The sequence below is a fragment of the Anarrhichthys ocellatus genome, unplaced genomic scaffold (genome assembly GCF_004355925.1).
Source record: "Anarrhichthys ocellatus isolate YVR2014 unplaced genomic scaffold, GSC_Weel_1.0 scaffold13, whole genome shotgun sequence".
In the NCBI taxonomy this organism is placed as follows: domain Eukaryota; kingdom Metazoa; phylum Chordata; class Actinopteri; order Perciformes; family Anarhichadidae; genus Anarrhichthys; species Anarrhichthys ocellatus.
The window spans coordinates 7406665-7423745 of NW_022280043.1; the positions used below are offsets into that span (position 1 = coordinate 7406665).

The 17081-nt window shown below is 40.7% G+C and overlaps 3 protein-coding genes across 4 annotated transcripts; 1 reads left to right on the forward strand and 2 right to left on the reverse strand.

Annotated features, from left to right (window-relative positions):
* Positions 1-159: 159 nt before the first annotated feature.
* On the reverse strand, positions 160-5695 carry rpa2 (replication protein A2). The gene is made up of 9 exons (XM_031852979.1): positions 5565-5695; positions 5302-5393; positions 4995-5096; positions 2683-2796; positions 2136-2210; positions 1833-1949; positions 1347-1481; positions 869-963; positions 160-619 (listed from the first exon to the last, which is right to left on the reverse strand). Exons 1-9 carry the CDS (start codon positions 5575-5577, stop codon positions 532-534), a joined length of 831 nt encoding a protein of 276 aa, XP_031708839.1. The 5' UTR covers positions 5578-5695; the 3' UTR covers positions 160-531.
* Positions 5696-6176: 481 nt separating this feature from the next.
* Positions 6177-10071, forward strand: smpdl3b (sphingomyelin phosphodiesterase acid like 3B). Its single transcript, XM_031852975.1, has 9 exons — positions 6177-6263; positions 7041-7163; positions 7245-7458; positions 7596-7693; positions 7820-7963; positions 8115-8284; positions 8650-8830; positions 9019-9152; positions 9281-10071. The coding sequence occupies exons 2-9, from the start codon at positions 7103-7105 to the stop codon at positions 9641-9643; spliced, it is 1365 nt and encodes a 454-aa protein (XP_031708835.1). The 5' UTR covers positions 6177-6263; positions 7041-7102; the 3' UTR covers positions 9644-10071.
* A 56-nt stretch (positions 10072-10127) lies between these two features.
* On the reverse strand, positions 10128-14898 carry mecr (mitochondrial trans-2-enoyl-CoA reductase). 2 transcript variants are annotated; one of them, XM_031852976.1, is made up of 10 exons: positions 14578-14898; positions 12944-13041; positions 12650-12781; positions 12423-12566; positions 11814-11916; positions 11515-11617; positions 11059-11132; positions 10918-10978; positions 10751-10823; positions 10128-10664 (listed from the first exon to the last, which is right to left on the reverse strand). In XM_031852976.1, the coding sequence occupies exons 1-10, from the start codon at positions 14757-14759 to the stop codon at positions 10501-10503; spliced, it is 1134 nt and encodes a 377-aa protein (XP_031708836.1). In that variant the 5' UTR covers positions 14760-14898; the 3' UTR covers positions 10128-10500. The 2 variants fall into 2 exon arrangements, with proteins under 2 accessions (XP_031708836.1, XP_031708837.1); XM_031852977.1 differs by lacking the exon at positions 14578-14898 and adding an exon at positions 13938-13973.
* Between the last annotated feature and the right edge of the window lie 2183 nt (positions 14899-17081).

A 17081-nucleotide genomic window follows, 5' to 3' on the forward strand; every position in this document is an offset into this window, starting at 1 on the left:
TCGTCTCAAGTGATGGTTAAATATAAAATGTGGAAAGGTGAAAGGGCCGTAACAATTTCTAAGCCCACTGTACAGACTACATTATGTTTGAAAAATATAACTTAAAAAGTGTATGTTTAAATTATGAAACAAGAGTTCCTGGTAGACGACCCAACTGTATTTTGTATAATCTTTTAATTTTGGCAAAAGTAAAGTTACATAGACAAAAACATATTGAGTACTAACGTTCCAAATATTAAAAATTACAAAATGCTTTAACAATGGAGGTGAGAAAAACAGAATAACAGTATTAACAACGGCTTCCTCAACAGCAACACCTTTGGGAATTGCAAAATAGCAGAAGTGACCTCAGGATGACAGGATGTGTGCGTGAAAGGGTCTCGCCAAACCTAAACCATGTGTTCTTGAACTAACACCAACCACAGAACCTGAACAGAGAAAGGATTCTCAGGGCCGAGAGGTTGTGATTCTAATACGTATTGACTAGTATCACATTAAACTCAGATAACTGGTGACAGAACACGAAGGAGTCTATTCGTCGTTGTCTGTTGATTTGTAGTGATCTTCGTCGATGGTGGAGAAGATGTGACCTTCGTTGCTTAGGAATTCCACTGCTTGCCTGTTCAAGCACAAAGGGAGATATGAATAATATGTATTATCTTTTTATATAAACACAGTGAAAATCATGAATTCAGTGTCAATGAGCCATCTCCCGAAAGTCACCCGATAATATAGTTAGTTCAATGCTCTGCCTATCATCTCAGGGAGAAGTCGTTAATAGTAACTGACTTTACTTTCCAAATTCACCAGAGTGTAAATATTATTTTACGGGTTATCCCTTTACGACTTAAAGCGGAACTTTGCTTACTTTATGACATTCATGCTCATGATTCCGAGTCTCTGCTTCAGCTCCTGAATGCTGATGCCCTTTGCGTCACGGCTGCCTCTTATCAAACTCAGCACCTTGTGAGATAAACGACATATTAGAAAAGATGCACACAGCCTCAAACTGCAAATACACAAAAACATTTTTGCTGAGTGAACTATTTTCATGTCATTCATTGCTATAATAAGGAGGGACAGGAAGTGAGAGAAACTGAGCAACTGTGGTGCAACTTTTTCTCTGTGCATATGTGAAAAGGCAAATATCAAAATCAAATATTCATTTGTAGATACGTTTTTTGTCCACATTGTTTTCTCGTAATTAAGGAACTTGATTATGACATTGATCACAAAGTCTAACTTCTCTCTAATGGTCAAAAGTCCATAAATTAGTGTTAACAGTCAAATTCATTCATGACAATTTAAAAGTAGTGTCTTAACATTAACACATAATTTAGGCTCACCTGGTTCTGGTTTGCACTTAACCCATTGTTAACCATGTCGTTGGCACCTTCATAGCTCCCTCCCCGGCTCTCCACGGCCGGTCGAGAGATCGGCGTGACGTCACAGCCCGTTCCACCTCCTCCTCCAGCACTCGACTGAAAGAGACACAAAACAAAGCTGTGCTCACTGTTTCTTGTTAACAGCACAAAGAACATCCCCAAAGATAGAAGATGCATACTTAGAAATGTGGAACGAGCTAATTCCAGTCCTGAGAAAAGCAAATGTACTGCATAACAGTGTTTTACTGTATACTCTCCTCGCAGAAGAGTTGTACAACAAACATCATGTTTGTTCTTTTCAGCTTCACATTGATGTGTGTGGGTGTTTTTGCCAGCTCATCGGTATCTTTAAAGTGATGGGATGTTCATACTAGATGAGTTTCTCAATGCTAACTTAAGCAGGACACGATAGACTGATAGCTCAGGTTTACGTTGAAGATGGCTCACCATGGCTTGAGGTTTGCAGAGCGCCAAGTGCGCTTGAACAACCTCCAGCATGTGCGAGGTGATTTCATTCATGTCCTCCAGGGGCCTGACACTGAATGCCACGACAGATCTGTGGTTCTGAGGAAGACAAGGGGTCAATTGCTTGCTAGAAATTACAACATCACAAGTGCACAACCGCTCATGAAAATAGCTTATGTGCCAAAATGTCAAGTGGGGACATGGCTTCACAAGAGATCACAAAGCAGTGGTTCCTCTTTGTTTCTAGGTACTGTGGAGAGGGTTTTTAAAAAACAGGAAACTCACCTGAAAGGAGCGCAGGTTGCCAGAGACTTTGACATATGTGCCCGGAGGCAGGACAGTGCTGTCCACACCGGGGTCCTATAGATGCATCAAAACAACAGCGTTGCTAAGAGGCTTCATTTGAGTAGTTTACCAAAAAAAAAAAAAAATATGCTTCAGTTTCTGAACAGGAAATAAAACAACGTTCCGCTTTTTACTGTGTTTACTTGTGGCAAAAAGTGTGGGATTATTGGTCTGGGTGTTGGTCTTCCATTCTGCTGGTATGACCTTCTCTATCCTTGCTTAATCCACTCAGTCTATGTGTTTCATGTATATATTGTACATTTTACAAAAAGTGACCTCGTGCACATTGATGAACAGCAATGATCTCTGTTGTTAAACTACCAACCAAGCGATCAAATGATCTCACGTCCAAAAATAAACTAGTTCTCCTTATTTGTGCCAACAACCTCAGTCGAAACAGGAAGTGTTTATATTTTACAGTCATTTAGATGTAATACAGTAGCGTTGCTTAAATTGTTTGTGCGAGGATCAAAGCTCCGTCACTGACCTCCGTGTCCACCCACTGCTTCACGTCCATAGGGGCACCGGTCATGTCGTCGACCTTGTACTGGATGTTGGTCATGGATTTGTCTGTGCTCCTGATGATACCCACGATGGTGACCTAAAAACACAGAACACGAACCGTTGTCCAACAGTGAGATCAACAAAAAGTGCCTTACAGATTATGTCCATTTGAATGCTGAAATAAGAAGTTGATCACTAATCTGACAACTAGGGATGTTACTAACAACTATTTTAATAATAGGTTGATCTGATGATTATTTTCTTGATTAGTCATTGTTCTCTATTAAATGTCAGCAGTCCAAACCCTCTAGATCAGGGGTCCCCAACTGGCGGACCGCGGTCCGGATCCGGACCCAGATGCAGTTGAACAGAATTCATAAGCAAGAATGAAAAGACTCTTATATGTTAATTCTTCCCACAGGCAGTTAAAACCAGCATGTCTCATATGTTCAGAAACCGTAACTATTGATAAAAGCGGCAAATGAAGCGCACTACGAGGCAAAGCACAACTCTTTTGAACAAATGTACCCACTCACATCTGAAATGAAGACACAGAAAATAAACTTAAGAGCACAATATGATCAGAATCCTAACATGAATTCACTGTCCAATGATGTTAACAGAGAGAATAGAGCTGAAACAATTGTTAATAACCACAGATAAAGTCCATGAACACTCATTTCTATTTTTAGATGACAAAAATCTAATATCGTGGCTTTTTTATTGACATCACTTCACACCTAAATGAACTGAATTTAAAGCTGCAAGGCAATTCAGTGAAAGTAATTTTTCGAAAATGAATTACTTTATTTTAAGATGCACATTTTTGAAAAGCTTTCTGTTATGTCAGTTATTCTTTATTCCAGCCCTTATTGTACTTGAAATGAGAAGAACATTTATTTATGTATTTCTATGTATTATTTATAATTAGTGCTGGGCAACGATTACAATTTTTAATCGCGATTAATCGCATGGATTTTTTGCCATTAATCGCATTGTTATGGCAAAGTTCAATAATGAATTCAAAAGTAGTGTATTGCGCACTTTTATTTTAAAAGTACTTCTATATGAACAAAAGGTCAATAACATTTGGTTTGCAAACACTTTAAACACATCAGGTTGTTGTTAACAGCAGTATTCCCTTTACACAGTAGCAGTTATATTTCTTCACTATCTGTGCTCAGTGTGCTGACTGTATGTGAAACGTTCCACTGCTGTGCAACAGGAATAAAATCTTTCAGCAAAATGTCTATCTTCTGTCTTCATGACAGTCAGAGCATGTGAATGCAGCTCTACTGTTCATTAATATAAGAATAAAGACACTTTACGCACAATTTAGGTGTATTTTCCCTTTAACTCACGAGATGCAGGTAGCATGTTTTATACTTAATGTGAATATAATTCACACTTTGTTGGCATCTTATTCTGAAAACCGGATGTTCGTCTGAAGAAACCGGATGTTGTCTCGCGTTAATATTTCCGCTAATTTTCAAAGCCCTTCGCTCGCTCCCGATCTGTGCACCTTGAGAACGTTCCTCAGACAGACATATTCCACAACACTAACCGGCTGCAGTTTGTATCCACTTCTCTGTAGCATCTGTTAGCTTGTCTTGCTTTAGTTTATCTCTACTTCTCCCACACGCTGCATCAACGTAGTCTGAAGACTTCCTCCACCGCTGCCAGTGAGCAATGGACTTTCAAAATAAAAAATAAATAAAAATGCGTTAACGCGCTATAAAATAATTGTCGGCGTTAATTAATGAATGCGTTAACCTGATAATAACGCGTTACCTTGCCCAGCACTATTTATAATCCATCCAGTTCAATTTGGAACTGAGAATAATAATTTGTTAAAATATAATTGATGTGTACTTTCTTTATTTGATTTGACAGTTGTTGACTACACAGAGACGTTGTTACTACTACTACTACTAAGCTTTGTGAATATATATATATATATATATATATATATATATATATATATGGCACTAAATAGCACGAGTTAGATATTATTGTAATGTTTTGGACCTTTGCCCGAGGAGATTTTCTCAATCTGGACCTTTTGGAATTTTAGTTGAATACCCCTACTCTAGATATTCAGTTTACTATAATATGACACCAAACCATCACTATTTGAGAAAATATAACTTGTAAATGTTTGGCTTTCTAGCTTGATAAATGATTGAAACAAATCATTCCAGCTTTCTGTTGTCTCTTGTTGAATATGTTTGAGCTTTGGACTGTTGTTGTTGTCATGTTGTGCCACTTTGTAGTCTCTGCTTTGCTTCTTCTCACCTGAGCAACTTCAACGTCTCCTACTTTGAAGGCCTCGTCCACCTGGGAGGCAGACATCAACTGAGAAACTGTGCAGGGGATTATCTGTGAGGCCCGGGTTCTCTGCAAAACACGTCAGTAGTCCATCAGTACTGGAAGAGATGTCAACAAAAGCTTTTGATAGGCTGATAAACGTCATCTATTCAGAATATGAATGTGCAATTTAAGGGATGATGTGATTTGATTTTGTTGCTCTAATCTGTTTTAAGTTTCCAGTTTGTTATGAAGAAATTGTAGTGTAACGTCAGACTTCAGTCACGTTACGAACCCCTTTCTTCTCTCCCTGGGATGCGGCAGGTGATGCAAAGCCCCCTGGAGACTGAGTGTAGCCTCCGACCGTACTCGACTCATTGTTTCCTCCTGAAGAAGAAGAAGAAGAAGAAGAAGGCAGAGACAGTTGAGATGAATGGCCGTTTGTTCTTCCAATTAAAAAAACGTCACCACCTACCACAACAACAAAGTAGCTAGTGAGCTAACTAACAGGCACTTAATTCAGTAACTGTTAGTCAACCGTGTGGTAATTAAACTCACCCTGGTTCCACATGCTGCTTCCTTGTAATTAAGCTGATATGTTAATAATACTGTGGAACAGGTACAACAGCCACACGCCGTTCAGTAGACTTCCTTGTAGTCAAGCGCGCCAAACTCAATATACGGCGCACGCGCGTAGCAAAAGTCCCGCGAACCCACGTTAAACACAGGGTGTTTTAGCCCTGATTTTGGTTGGTCAGACAGTAGTTCTTCCATTTGTGTGTACAAATACTATCTTTGCCGCTGCTTAAACTCGCAACAATGGCCATAACCATACATTTAGCATCGAATTACAAATTTGTGGTTGATATTGCTTGTTGGAGCTGTATACAGCACTGAAGAAAGGAGTGCCTGAAAGGCAACACTCTGGGCTGAAACGTAACAGTTGGTTTAATCCAGAGCTGTGCTGCCTTCAAGTTATGTTGGACATATTGCTTTTACTACGAAGGGGTTATTGTTGCATCCGTGGCAATTGGACAATTGCTGTGTAAACGATACCAACAGTTTCAAAGTCTCATTTACTTGATAATATACATTTGTCAGTTAGGAGTCGTAAAGCGTCATATAATATGTATAAAATAAGGTTAGGCTGTATTTTATCAAGCTTTTAACAATTCCGAATTCTAAAATATCTTAATATTCACATTCTAGATGTTCTTATGCTGGAGTAATTTCGTACTGTCGACAATCAACTGCCAGGTGAGATATTTGCTTCCTGTGACAATTTCAAATATTATCTACAGTTGCAACCACATCTCCGGGAAGTACGAGGATCACCTGAAGGCAGCATGCCCACTTTAAGACTTCTGCTTTTTTAACATGAAATATTACATTTACAGTAATTGAAACATTTACACACGGATTAAATACAACACACGCACCACTTGTGATGTGAACACATACAGATATTGTACTACTCTGCCTCAAATGTACATGCCAAAGAGGTCAACTGTAAAAAATAAGCCTACTAATTTTAACTTCAGCCCACATAAAAATAGTTTGCATGGAGCACGGAAGGTATGACTCAAAGTTATAAAGAGAACGGTATGAAGTGATTAGTGTAGGCAGTATATGGAGCCTATAAATATATTGTCTAGTTATTACTGCTCAATCAATTAATCGTTTGAGTGGACATCATTTTTGACTTATTGACCACTGGTTTATAGCTTAGGTTACTACGGTTGATTTGTTCTGGTACTGCTTCCCAAGATCTGTTTATGTGCAGCTAGCCAACTTCTCCTTTTAATTCAGAAAAAAATGGCTGACAGGTGTAGATGTAGATAAGATAAAATAAGATAATCCTTTATTAGTCCCGCAGTGGGGAAATTCAGGTTGATAATCTTGGTTTTAATTAAATTGAAACAATAGATGGAACAAATATAGAGTATATATTTTGCAGAGAAATCCCAATGGACCACCTTCGGGCTAAAGACGCGTTATGAATAGCTGCATCTTATCTTTATTTGCCCTTTATAGACTTACCTCTCAGACCTGGACTTGACTTGTGTTGGACTTTTGATTTCTTCGACGAGTTCAACATGTCCACAGTAAGGCTGCTCCTATCTTGGCTGCTTTCTAAAGAGGTTGCTGCACTGTCAGGTAAGTTATATTGTTGTACGTTAAAATGTTTATAGCGCGGGGACGACTTCATATGCGCAATTACGCATCGTTTTTATCCAGGAAACTTCTGGCACATCACGGATCACCACTGGGACCCAACATACAAACTGACCGATAATCCTGAACTTGTGTGCGCATCGAGTGGCAAACGACCCGCAGCCAATGCGGGGAAATTTGGAGACTATGCTTGTGATTCGCCATGGCTCCTTATAAACTCCTCTGTGTATGCCATGAAGGATATTCTACCTGACCCGGACTTCATCGTATGGACAGGGTATGTATCCACTTTAGGTGGGATTGTAACATGTTTCACGAATCTTGCTGGCTTGTTGAGTCCAAAAAAAAAAAATCACTTTCCCCACTCAGGATTTAATCCTTAAACGATCTACTATCTATTTTGTTGCTGCTCAGAGATGACACACCACATGTAGCCAACGAGGATCTGGGAGAAGAAGCAGTGCTCCACATTATCAGTAACCTTACCCACATTATAAAGCAGGTGTTTCCAAGTAAGTGTGAGGTCAAGAGACATCGTGTGTAGCCTATTTAAGTGAGCAAATATCTGGAATCAACATTTACAGTGACGTTGTAGTATGGATGAACTTATATTATTGTACGTTACTGCCCTTCCTTAGACACTAAAGTGTACTCTGCCCTGGGCAACCATGACTACCACCCTAAGAGCCAGCTTCCGGCCGGCCCAAACTACATGTATAACCAGACAGCTGAAATGTGGCGGGACTGGTTGGATCCAGAGTCCAGAGTAACATTTAAAAAAGGTTGATGGAGTCTCCTGTGATACTTTGAGATGAATACTTTTGATAATAACACAATTGTTTTCCCCTAAGAATCAATAAATTACCTATCTATTATTTAAAAGCACACGTCCAATTGTGTCATGCATTTTACGCAATGTTTTTCTTCACATAGGTGGATATTACACAGAGAAGCTGCTGAATCAAACAGGTTTCAGGATGCTGGTCCTTAACACTAATCTCTACTATGACCAGAACAAGCTGACCCGGGACATGGACGACCCAGCGGGCCAGTTTAGCTGGGCGGACCAGGTTCTTACAGAGGCCGCCATCAACAAAGAAAAGGCAAGGCGCCTAGTCTATCTGTGCCTTGTAACAGGTGTTGAATTCAATTTAAAAGATATTTTTTTAATCTCTCTATACAGTAGAGGGTAATAAATCATTCAGTGATTAATGAATAACTCATTCCTCTTTTAATGCTGGTTACCATGGTTAACCGGAAGAATACTTTCAGTTTACATCCCCCTGTATAAACAATCATCTCACGGAAGAGAGGTGAACGTTCAAAAGCAGACACTTCCTAAATCTAAGGGCGGGGGGGCAGCCCAATTCATCTCATGCAAAAAGATGAGGGCATTGAAATAGTGTAACTCTGTCTACCTCGAATGAAAATAGATCATTTTTTCTAACTGTACTGGTTTCACTTCCAGGTGTACATCATTGGTCACGTTCCCCCAGGTTTCTTTGAGAAGAAGAGAAGTAAGCCGTGGTTCACGCCTAAATTCAACAAGCTATACTTGGACTTAATTCAGAGGCATCACTCAGTCATACTTGGACAGTTTTTTGGCCATCATCATACCGATAGCTTCCGGATGTTTTACAACTCAGAGGGTAAGTTCTCACTGTTGGAATACTATTGCCACTATGAGTGCTTTCTCCTGTTTTACATGTTAGTGTTGATTGGTATTTATATTGTTTAGTTTTTACTCGTTCATTTCCTCACTGTTATGCACAGTGACTCACGCCTAGTGTCCAGATGGTACCTTTGACCTTTAGGCCCATAATACTGTGTTAATCAGGCTCTCCTATCAGTACGATGTTCCTCAGCCCAGGCGTCACACCGTGGAAAACAACACTTCCTGGAGTCAAGGATGGAGCAAACAACCCTGGGATCCGTGTTTTTGAATATGACCCTGAAACACTCCTGGTCAAAGTAAGTCAAGGCCAGTCTGTATAATTTAATTTCATGTCTTTCTTAGCTGCAATACACAACCTCAACCCAAAAAAACAAAATACTTTGTTTTCGTTTCTGCTTTTCAAACTACGTTTGAACACACTCAGGATGTGGTGACGCATTATCTGAACCTGACACACGCTAATGCAGCCCGCGGACGCTGGGAGAAGGAGTACCGCCTGACAGAGAGCTTCAGAATACCAGACGCCTCCCCGGCCTCCATGCATCAGGTTCTAGAGCGCATCGCTAACGACCGCTGCTACCTACAAAAGTACTATGAGTTCAACTCAGTCAGCTACGACCTGACAGAGTGTGACAGCGACTGCCGCGTTGACCACGTGTGTGCAGCCAGAGACGTAGACTTTGACAGGTACGAACACTGTCTGGAGAAGGAAAGGGCAGCTGCCATTTATGGTGGGTTGCTGCCAGTCCTCTCCGTGGCTGTGAGTCTGGTGCTGGCCAATCGGTGATGATGATCAATATATCAAAGATGATTTTTAATATATATTATTGACGATTCAGGGAGTTATTAGATAGAAAAACTGAAACTCAAGATCAAGATTATTGCTGTCATGTAAATATTTACCAGTTAACATCATAGTATTTGTTGTCATGTTCTAAATCATATCACATTATAATTTAGGTGAGTCATGCACTAGATGCACTTAAGCAGAGAAAAAAAAAAAAAAACTTTGACTTCCGCAATCTTTGGTGAGCTTGTTTTATTGGTGCTGTTTTAATACTATATTTCCAGTCAATAGAAAAAGACTATGTGGTATTCATGTGGCTCAAGTACATAATCATTCTGGATCAAATCCAGACTTTTGTCAAATGTTTATTTCCTCACTAGCTTTCCTGTCAAACTCTACTGTATCTATTTAATAAACCAGAAAATGCTAAAACAGTTGTTTATTGGTTGAATGTCATTTTAGCAGCAAGAATCAATGCACCAGTATATACCATATATACCATATCAGTATTATTGCAACAGTAAATCTGTTGATTAACATAAATTGCACTTAATCACGCCCATATAACTTAGTAAAACAACAACCTGTTACTAAACATATCAGATTAAGCTGTATTATCTGAGTTCTATATAGCTTATCCCATATCGCTATATAAAGATGCAATTACTTTTTAAATACTGTCAATAAACTTAAGTGGGAACTCAAAATGTCATAAAATACCAGATGCTGGACTTTGGGCCTACTGTGAAGACACATTTATTGAATATGTGCTCGAGCAGTGTATTTGATTGACAAGTTGACGATAATGTCGCAGTCCCTGGGGTCATGACCGTGCAACGATTGGTTGGTGAGTCCGTTCACATGATCAAGACCTGTTTAGCTGAGGTGAAAGGCTGCGTCGCTGTGTCCAGAGCTTTGCTGTAGTCTTGGAGGCCCACCTCAGTGCAGGCAGGAGCCGTCAGCTTTCCCTGCTGAATGAGGTGGCACAGCTCATCCAGCATGGCTCTGAATGCCTTTCCATCTAAGGAGAGAGAGAGAGTGTAATTTCTCATAAGAGTAATTTCAAGAGACTTATTTGATGAAAGAGGAAATGTCATGCTGACTCACCGCTCGAGTGATCTCTCTTCCACTGCGTGACCCAAAATCCCCGAACCTTCACATCCTTGAAAATAAGAGCACTCTGGAGAGAACAAGTTCAGTGAGCGTACTGAGAGAAAAGTGTGCCTGTGTAGTGAAATGTTACATGTAGGAGGCAGTGGGAGGTTTCATCTTACCACGGGGACAGTAACTGGCTGTTTGGCCATCCCTCCATACGTCACCATAGATCCTCCATACCTGGGAATTATTGCATTTTATGATTCAATTTTCTCGTCAGTGTAAGATATTAAACATCAAAGATCATTCAGCATCCTCACTGTAGATGACGGAGCAGCTCTGTTGCACTTTTGCCTCCGACTCCGTTCAGTGCCAGTTTAGGCTTTGGACAGGTCTTTCCCAAAAAAAAAAGAGAGAGAGAAAGAGAAAAAGAGAGAGAGAGAGAGAAAGAGAAAAAGAGAGAGAGAGAGAGAGAAAGAGAAAAAGAGAGAGAGAGAGAGAGAAAGAGAAAAAGAGAGAGAAAGAGAAAAAGAGAGAGAGAGAGAAAAAGAGAGAGAGCGAAAGAGAGAGAGAGAGAGAGAGCGAAAGAGAAAAAGAGAGAGAGAGCAAAAGAGAGAGAGAGAGAGAGAGAGAGAAAGAGAAAAAGAGAGACAGAGAGAAAGAGAGAGAGAGCAAGAGAGAGAAAGAGAGAGAGAGAGAGAGATCTTTAAATTAGGACTGTTTATTCATTACATATATCTACATAAGTTATTATCGTATCTTTGAAGTCTTCGGACCTTGAACAGTTCCTTCATCTCCGGCCGCCTCAGTGCCTCTTCTTTGATCACATGAGTTCCTCCCATGGCCTTCAGCCTATCACTGAGCTGTGTGAACTCTGGCCTTTGAAAAGGAAGAAACAATGAAGAAGTTCATGACAGTCGTAAATTCTAGCACACACATAAAAAAAACTCTGTTTCCGTTACCCTTGGACAAAAGACCCCATTATCTCACAGTCAGGTGGACTGATTACCTGGGCCAGGGATTAGGACGGAAAAAAGTTGAGTCTTCTGAAAACACTTGATATACTTGAGTTCACCTGTCTCTGACGACGTTGATGGTGCTTATCCCCCTCGCAGCAGCAATCTGTATTACAGCCTGCCCAACTCCACTGTTGGCTGCATTCTGGATCACAGAATCACCTGCAAGGACCGTAGATTGAGCGAAACTGTCACATTAAGATAGCTAAAAGTACTGCACAGCATGCCATGTTTTTAGAGATACCTTAGGCAGGAATACTCTATCCTCAAGTCTCCATTTAGATTAGTATTTTATCAGCACATGAAATGGGCATGTTATTCCCATCATGTGTCTACCAGCTTGCTTGTGGACTAATGGACATGCTTTGAAGGTGCATGATCCCTTAAAATGCAAGTTCACGCTGCAAATACCACTGAACAGGGCAGTGGCTTTAATTTCATTTCAATGACTGAATTAAGGACTACTTCTGTAAGTCAACTGTGCTTTAGTACTTTATTACTGAGAGTTTCTGCAACCAGGAAGTTGATGGTTGCTAAAAAAAAGAAACGTAACCAACATTTCCTTTTGGAAGTGGAACCATAGTAAAATATGTCTTCCCCTGTATTTCAGTGGCTTGTGGTTCTATGAAGGAAAATAATATTATGACTATGTGTGTGGAAATGGTTACCTGGCTTGAGATCCTCAAAGTCAGCGAGCATCCTGAAGGCAGTGCAAGGATTCACCCCCAGTGTGGCAGCGGACAACAAGGGAAGGTCATTCGGCAGCGAGATGACATCGTCCTCCGCTAGCACGGCCACTGTCCTCCAGGTCCCTGCTCACACAAAGGCACAAAACTCTTAAGCGACCCTGTGGACTCATTCATGTAATACAAGCTTCTGTTGTTGTTTTTTTTACCTAAACCAGCATCTTTTGGAATGACCCAGTCTCCTGTTTTGAGGGACGTCACCTGGCCACCGACTTCTACGATCTGGGCCACTCCCTCGTTGCCCCCGACCGCTGGGAGGTCAGGCAAGATAGCATAAGTACCTGAAGAAGAAAAAAAACAAAACACTGTCAGATAAACAACTTATCTTCAACCTTCCAAAAAATAAATAGTGTGTTTGGTTTCTTGGCTATCTTGGTAGAGCTGCTTCCAAATGAAGTTACTGTGCTGCTGTTTGGTGCGGAGGTAACCAACAAACCAAGTACCTTGAATCATGTTGATGTCAGACGGGTTGATTGGAGCTGCCAGCATTTTAACGAGGACATCCTTTGCCCCTATGGGGGGCAGGTCTACATCTTCCAACCTGACAACCAAAAACATTCAAGTATACAAAAGCACGTACTCTCCATTTTTTGGGGCATTTGGTGACAGCATTCTAAAGTATGAAATACAGCATATATCAGGCTTAGTCACATAGCACGACTGTGTCCAAATACATCCATTGTGGTCCCTGGTGTTTACCAAGACGCGGACCGGTTTAGGTATGTCTGAGCAAAGAAATACTGGAAACTAAAAACTGCTCATTTGAATCCTTAAAGAAGACAATAGCATTATTTGTTTTAATATTTAATATTTGTTTTAATATTTGGGGTGTCTCAGCCTTTATAACAGGCTGAAACACCCCAAAACAACGTATCATCAATGTATTACCATGTCAAATATAAAACTGTGCTGAAACACTCCTCCGCGAATCGCCACCTTATCGTGGTGGAGGAGTTTGAGTGGCTCAGTGATCCTGGGAGCTATGTTGTCCGGGGCATTAGCCCCTGGTAGGGTCTCCCAAGGCAAACAGGTTTCAGGGGAGAGCCCAGACTAAGAGCGGTTCAAAACGACCCCTATGATATTTAGCCCACGGACTTTAGCCACCTCGCCCGGACCAGGGATACCGGGGCACTCTCCCGGAGCCAGACCCAGGAGGGGAGCTCGTAGGCGAACGTCTGGTGGCCGGGCCTTTGCCCATGGGGCCCGGTCGGGCTCAGCCCGAATAAACACCATGGAGCAGCCACCCTGTGGACCCACCACCCACAGGGACAAGCATCGGGGTCAGGTGCTATACAGACCAGGCGGGAGGCCTGGGCATGTCGATCGCCGGCGGCATAGACTAGCTCTAGGGACGTGGAACGTCACCTCGCTAGCGGGGAAAGAGCCGGAGCTGGTGCAGGAGGTGGAGCGATACCAGCTAGAAATAGTTGGACTCACCTCCACACACAGCGTTGGCTCTGGAACCAAGCTCCTGGAGAGGGGTTGGACTTTGTCCTTTTCCGGAGTTGCCCAGGGTGAGAGGCGCCGGGCGGGAGTGTGGATACTCACGAGCCCCCGGCTGAGTGCCGCTGTGTTGGAGTTCTCCCCGGAGAACGAGAGGGTCGCCTCCATGCGCCTACGGGTTGCGGGGAGCAAGGCTCTGACTGTGGTTTGTGCTTATGCACCAAACAGCAGTTCAGAGTATCCGGCCTTCTTGGAGTCGGTGGGAGGGGTCCTGGAAAGGGCGCCACCTACCGACTCCATAGTTCTCCTGGGGGACTTCAACGCTCACGTGGGCAATGACGGGGGGTGATTGGGAGGAACGGCTTTCCCGATCTGAACCCGAATGGTGTTTCGTTATTGGACTTCTGTGCTTGCCACGGTTTGACCATAACGAACACTATGTTCGAACATAAGGTGGCTCATAAGTGTACCTGGTACCAGAACACCTTAGGCCGGAGACTATCGGGTTACTTTGGCAAATGCACGTCTAGTTAAACCGTTAAAGAGCATATTTAGCCACATGAACTGTAGCCAACGTTACTGTATTGCATTTGCAGGATCGCAGGAAACGAATGCACTATACGTGCAGGCTTACTGAACGACTTTTGAAGGGTCCCCGTGTTTTCTGAACAGAAGAGCCTTGCTTGTTAGTACTGCAGGTCCAGCTGAATGACTGAAGAGAGACCCGTTTTCCCAGTGCCTTGAACATTTTAAAAGAGCAGCAGCGTAGCTTCCTCTGCAGGCTGTCTGGCTTCTTAAACAGAGCGGCAGCCACATGGCGACCCAAGAGTTAATTTTCAATTACGAAATAATAACCCCACTACTCAATGACATGTGCCATTTCAACTGTGCGTTTTACTAGCATTCCTGTTACTGCACGGCCATGTTGGATTTGGGGTTGTGTCATTGAAAATATAAACACAGAGTAGCTCCCCTGGTGGATAAACGCGGTAGTTCACTTCTTATAGCCGTGACATGGTACACAGTACCATGTCATGTTACCAGGCAGAGAAAAAGAGGAATGAATTACTTGCTGTGGTGTCTCACTTCATGTGCGCGGTGAGCCTTTTACCCAGAAGTTACTGATTTCCACACATGACTGAGTTGATAATACATAGAAATCAGTGGTGGAATGTAACTAAACTGCTATAGGAAATGCCATCAGAAATTCTCAGAATCATGATTCCATCTTCATATGTATTGTTTTGTCAGAATAACCATCCAAAGATATTCAATGTACAATTAATATAATATTGTTGGAGAAAAGCAGCAATTTCTCACATTTGAGAAACTATTGATTTTTTTGCTGAATAAAAGGACTTAAACAATTGTTGCGATTTATTTTTCTGTAGATAACTAAAGTTCCAGCACTACACTATTGTACTTTTTACACCACTACATCTATTTGACAGTTATAGCTAGTTACCTTTTTTATTCTTAAGCTTAGTTTATTTAGCTTTGACCGTGTACACCATTAAAATCCTGGGTAACACTTTGTAATAAGGCCTTCTTTATAATTACAAGTTCTAATAAATAAACAGCTGTACTAATATGTATTAGAAATTCACTTAAGACTTTATAGATTAATCTAACTATTAATATTTGGGAACATTTGTATTGTAGTTTAATAAAATCCATTTGTCTTAGATTTTGAATGCAAGCTTTTTTTCAGTTGCAATCTTACTTGTTTACAGTATCTGTTCTAAGAGCAAGAAAAAACAGGCAAAAAGACACATGAATATTGACATATTTACTAGCAAATGGAGCAGATCTTAACATATAGAAACATAATCACTGTAATACTTTGAAAAGCTTACATGCTGCTCATTGAAAAACTAGCCATTAAATCAAGATAAGATGACTCAATATACATGTTTTATGGCAGTAAACATTGATACATTCATCAGTAATAAATGCAAATTTTCTTTTTTTGGAAGTAGCTCTAGCCATTTATCTGATAATCTTTCTGGTTACCCTAATCTTATAAGATACACCACAGATGAAATGGCTGATGGTCACAAACAAAATACACCATGAAAAACACACACAATGCAAACTGTGATGCAGAACGCTTCGATGTGCTTCAAATGTTGCCCTGAGCACATCATCTTACAAATCCTCAGATTTTCAAAGTATATCTGAGCTGTCGAACACCCGACAAACCGATCACAATAACACACCACTGAGGGGTCACAAAGGTTTGTTGCAATCAGAATGTCTCTCATGGACTCTAGTTCACAAATGATACTTTGAAAACAAAACTAAATACAGCAGAATATTGCAAACATTACAATAAAACACTTTCATTCAACCTTTTATCTAAATAGTGGGTGTCAGAATCCAATTAATATGTTTGACAGATGATTTAGTGATTTCAGGGATTTCTAAGAAAGTTAATCACAGAGATTAATAACAAAAGTCATCCACATGTGTCCTTTTTTAATTAAATGGAGAATAAGGAAAATGTTCAAGTTAGAGGTTATACTGGCACTGCGACCATAAGTGGTAAATTCAACATAAAAACATACAGAAAAATCAACTGTTCCATCTAATCAGAGCGCTTACTTAAACAATCTTTCTGTCTTTCACATCCTGAGTTATCAAGTTTTATTTTCTTTCATCAATTCTTAAACTAAACACCACCTAACAGCAGAGTATGACACAAGATTTGAGTGTTAAATCATCCATGACACATTCTTTTTGTCTTAAGCATTGATAGTCTGGAACACCAAGTATCGGCCATGTGTTGAGATGAGACAACCCCGGATTATATACTACTAGCCCCAATCCCTTTAACAACATTCTACTACATCCCCATCTACAACGATTATAGAGGAAAGAAATACAATAGTGGAACATTTTCTATAGATTATGTCATATCACGGCAAGTTATGTCAAAGAGGTTAAACTATAAAGAACATCATCAAACTGGGTGCGTGATGTTGACAAAGTATGGGAGTCAAAAAGCTTATGAATATCAATCACATCATTTGTATTCATTGCTTTTTTTTTGGCCATAATCTTAGTTTTTTTCTTCCAAGCAAAAAAGAAACTGCTGAACTAAGACATTCCTAAATCCATTTTACTTTGGTATCTTTG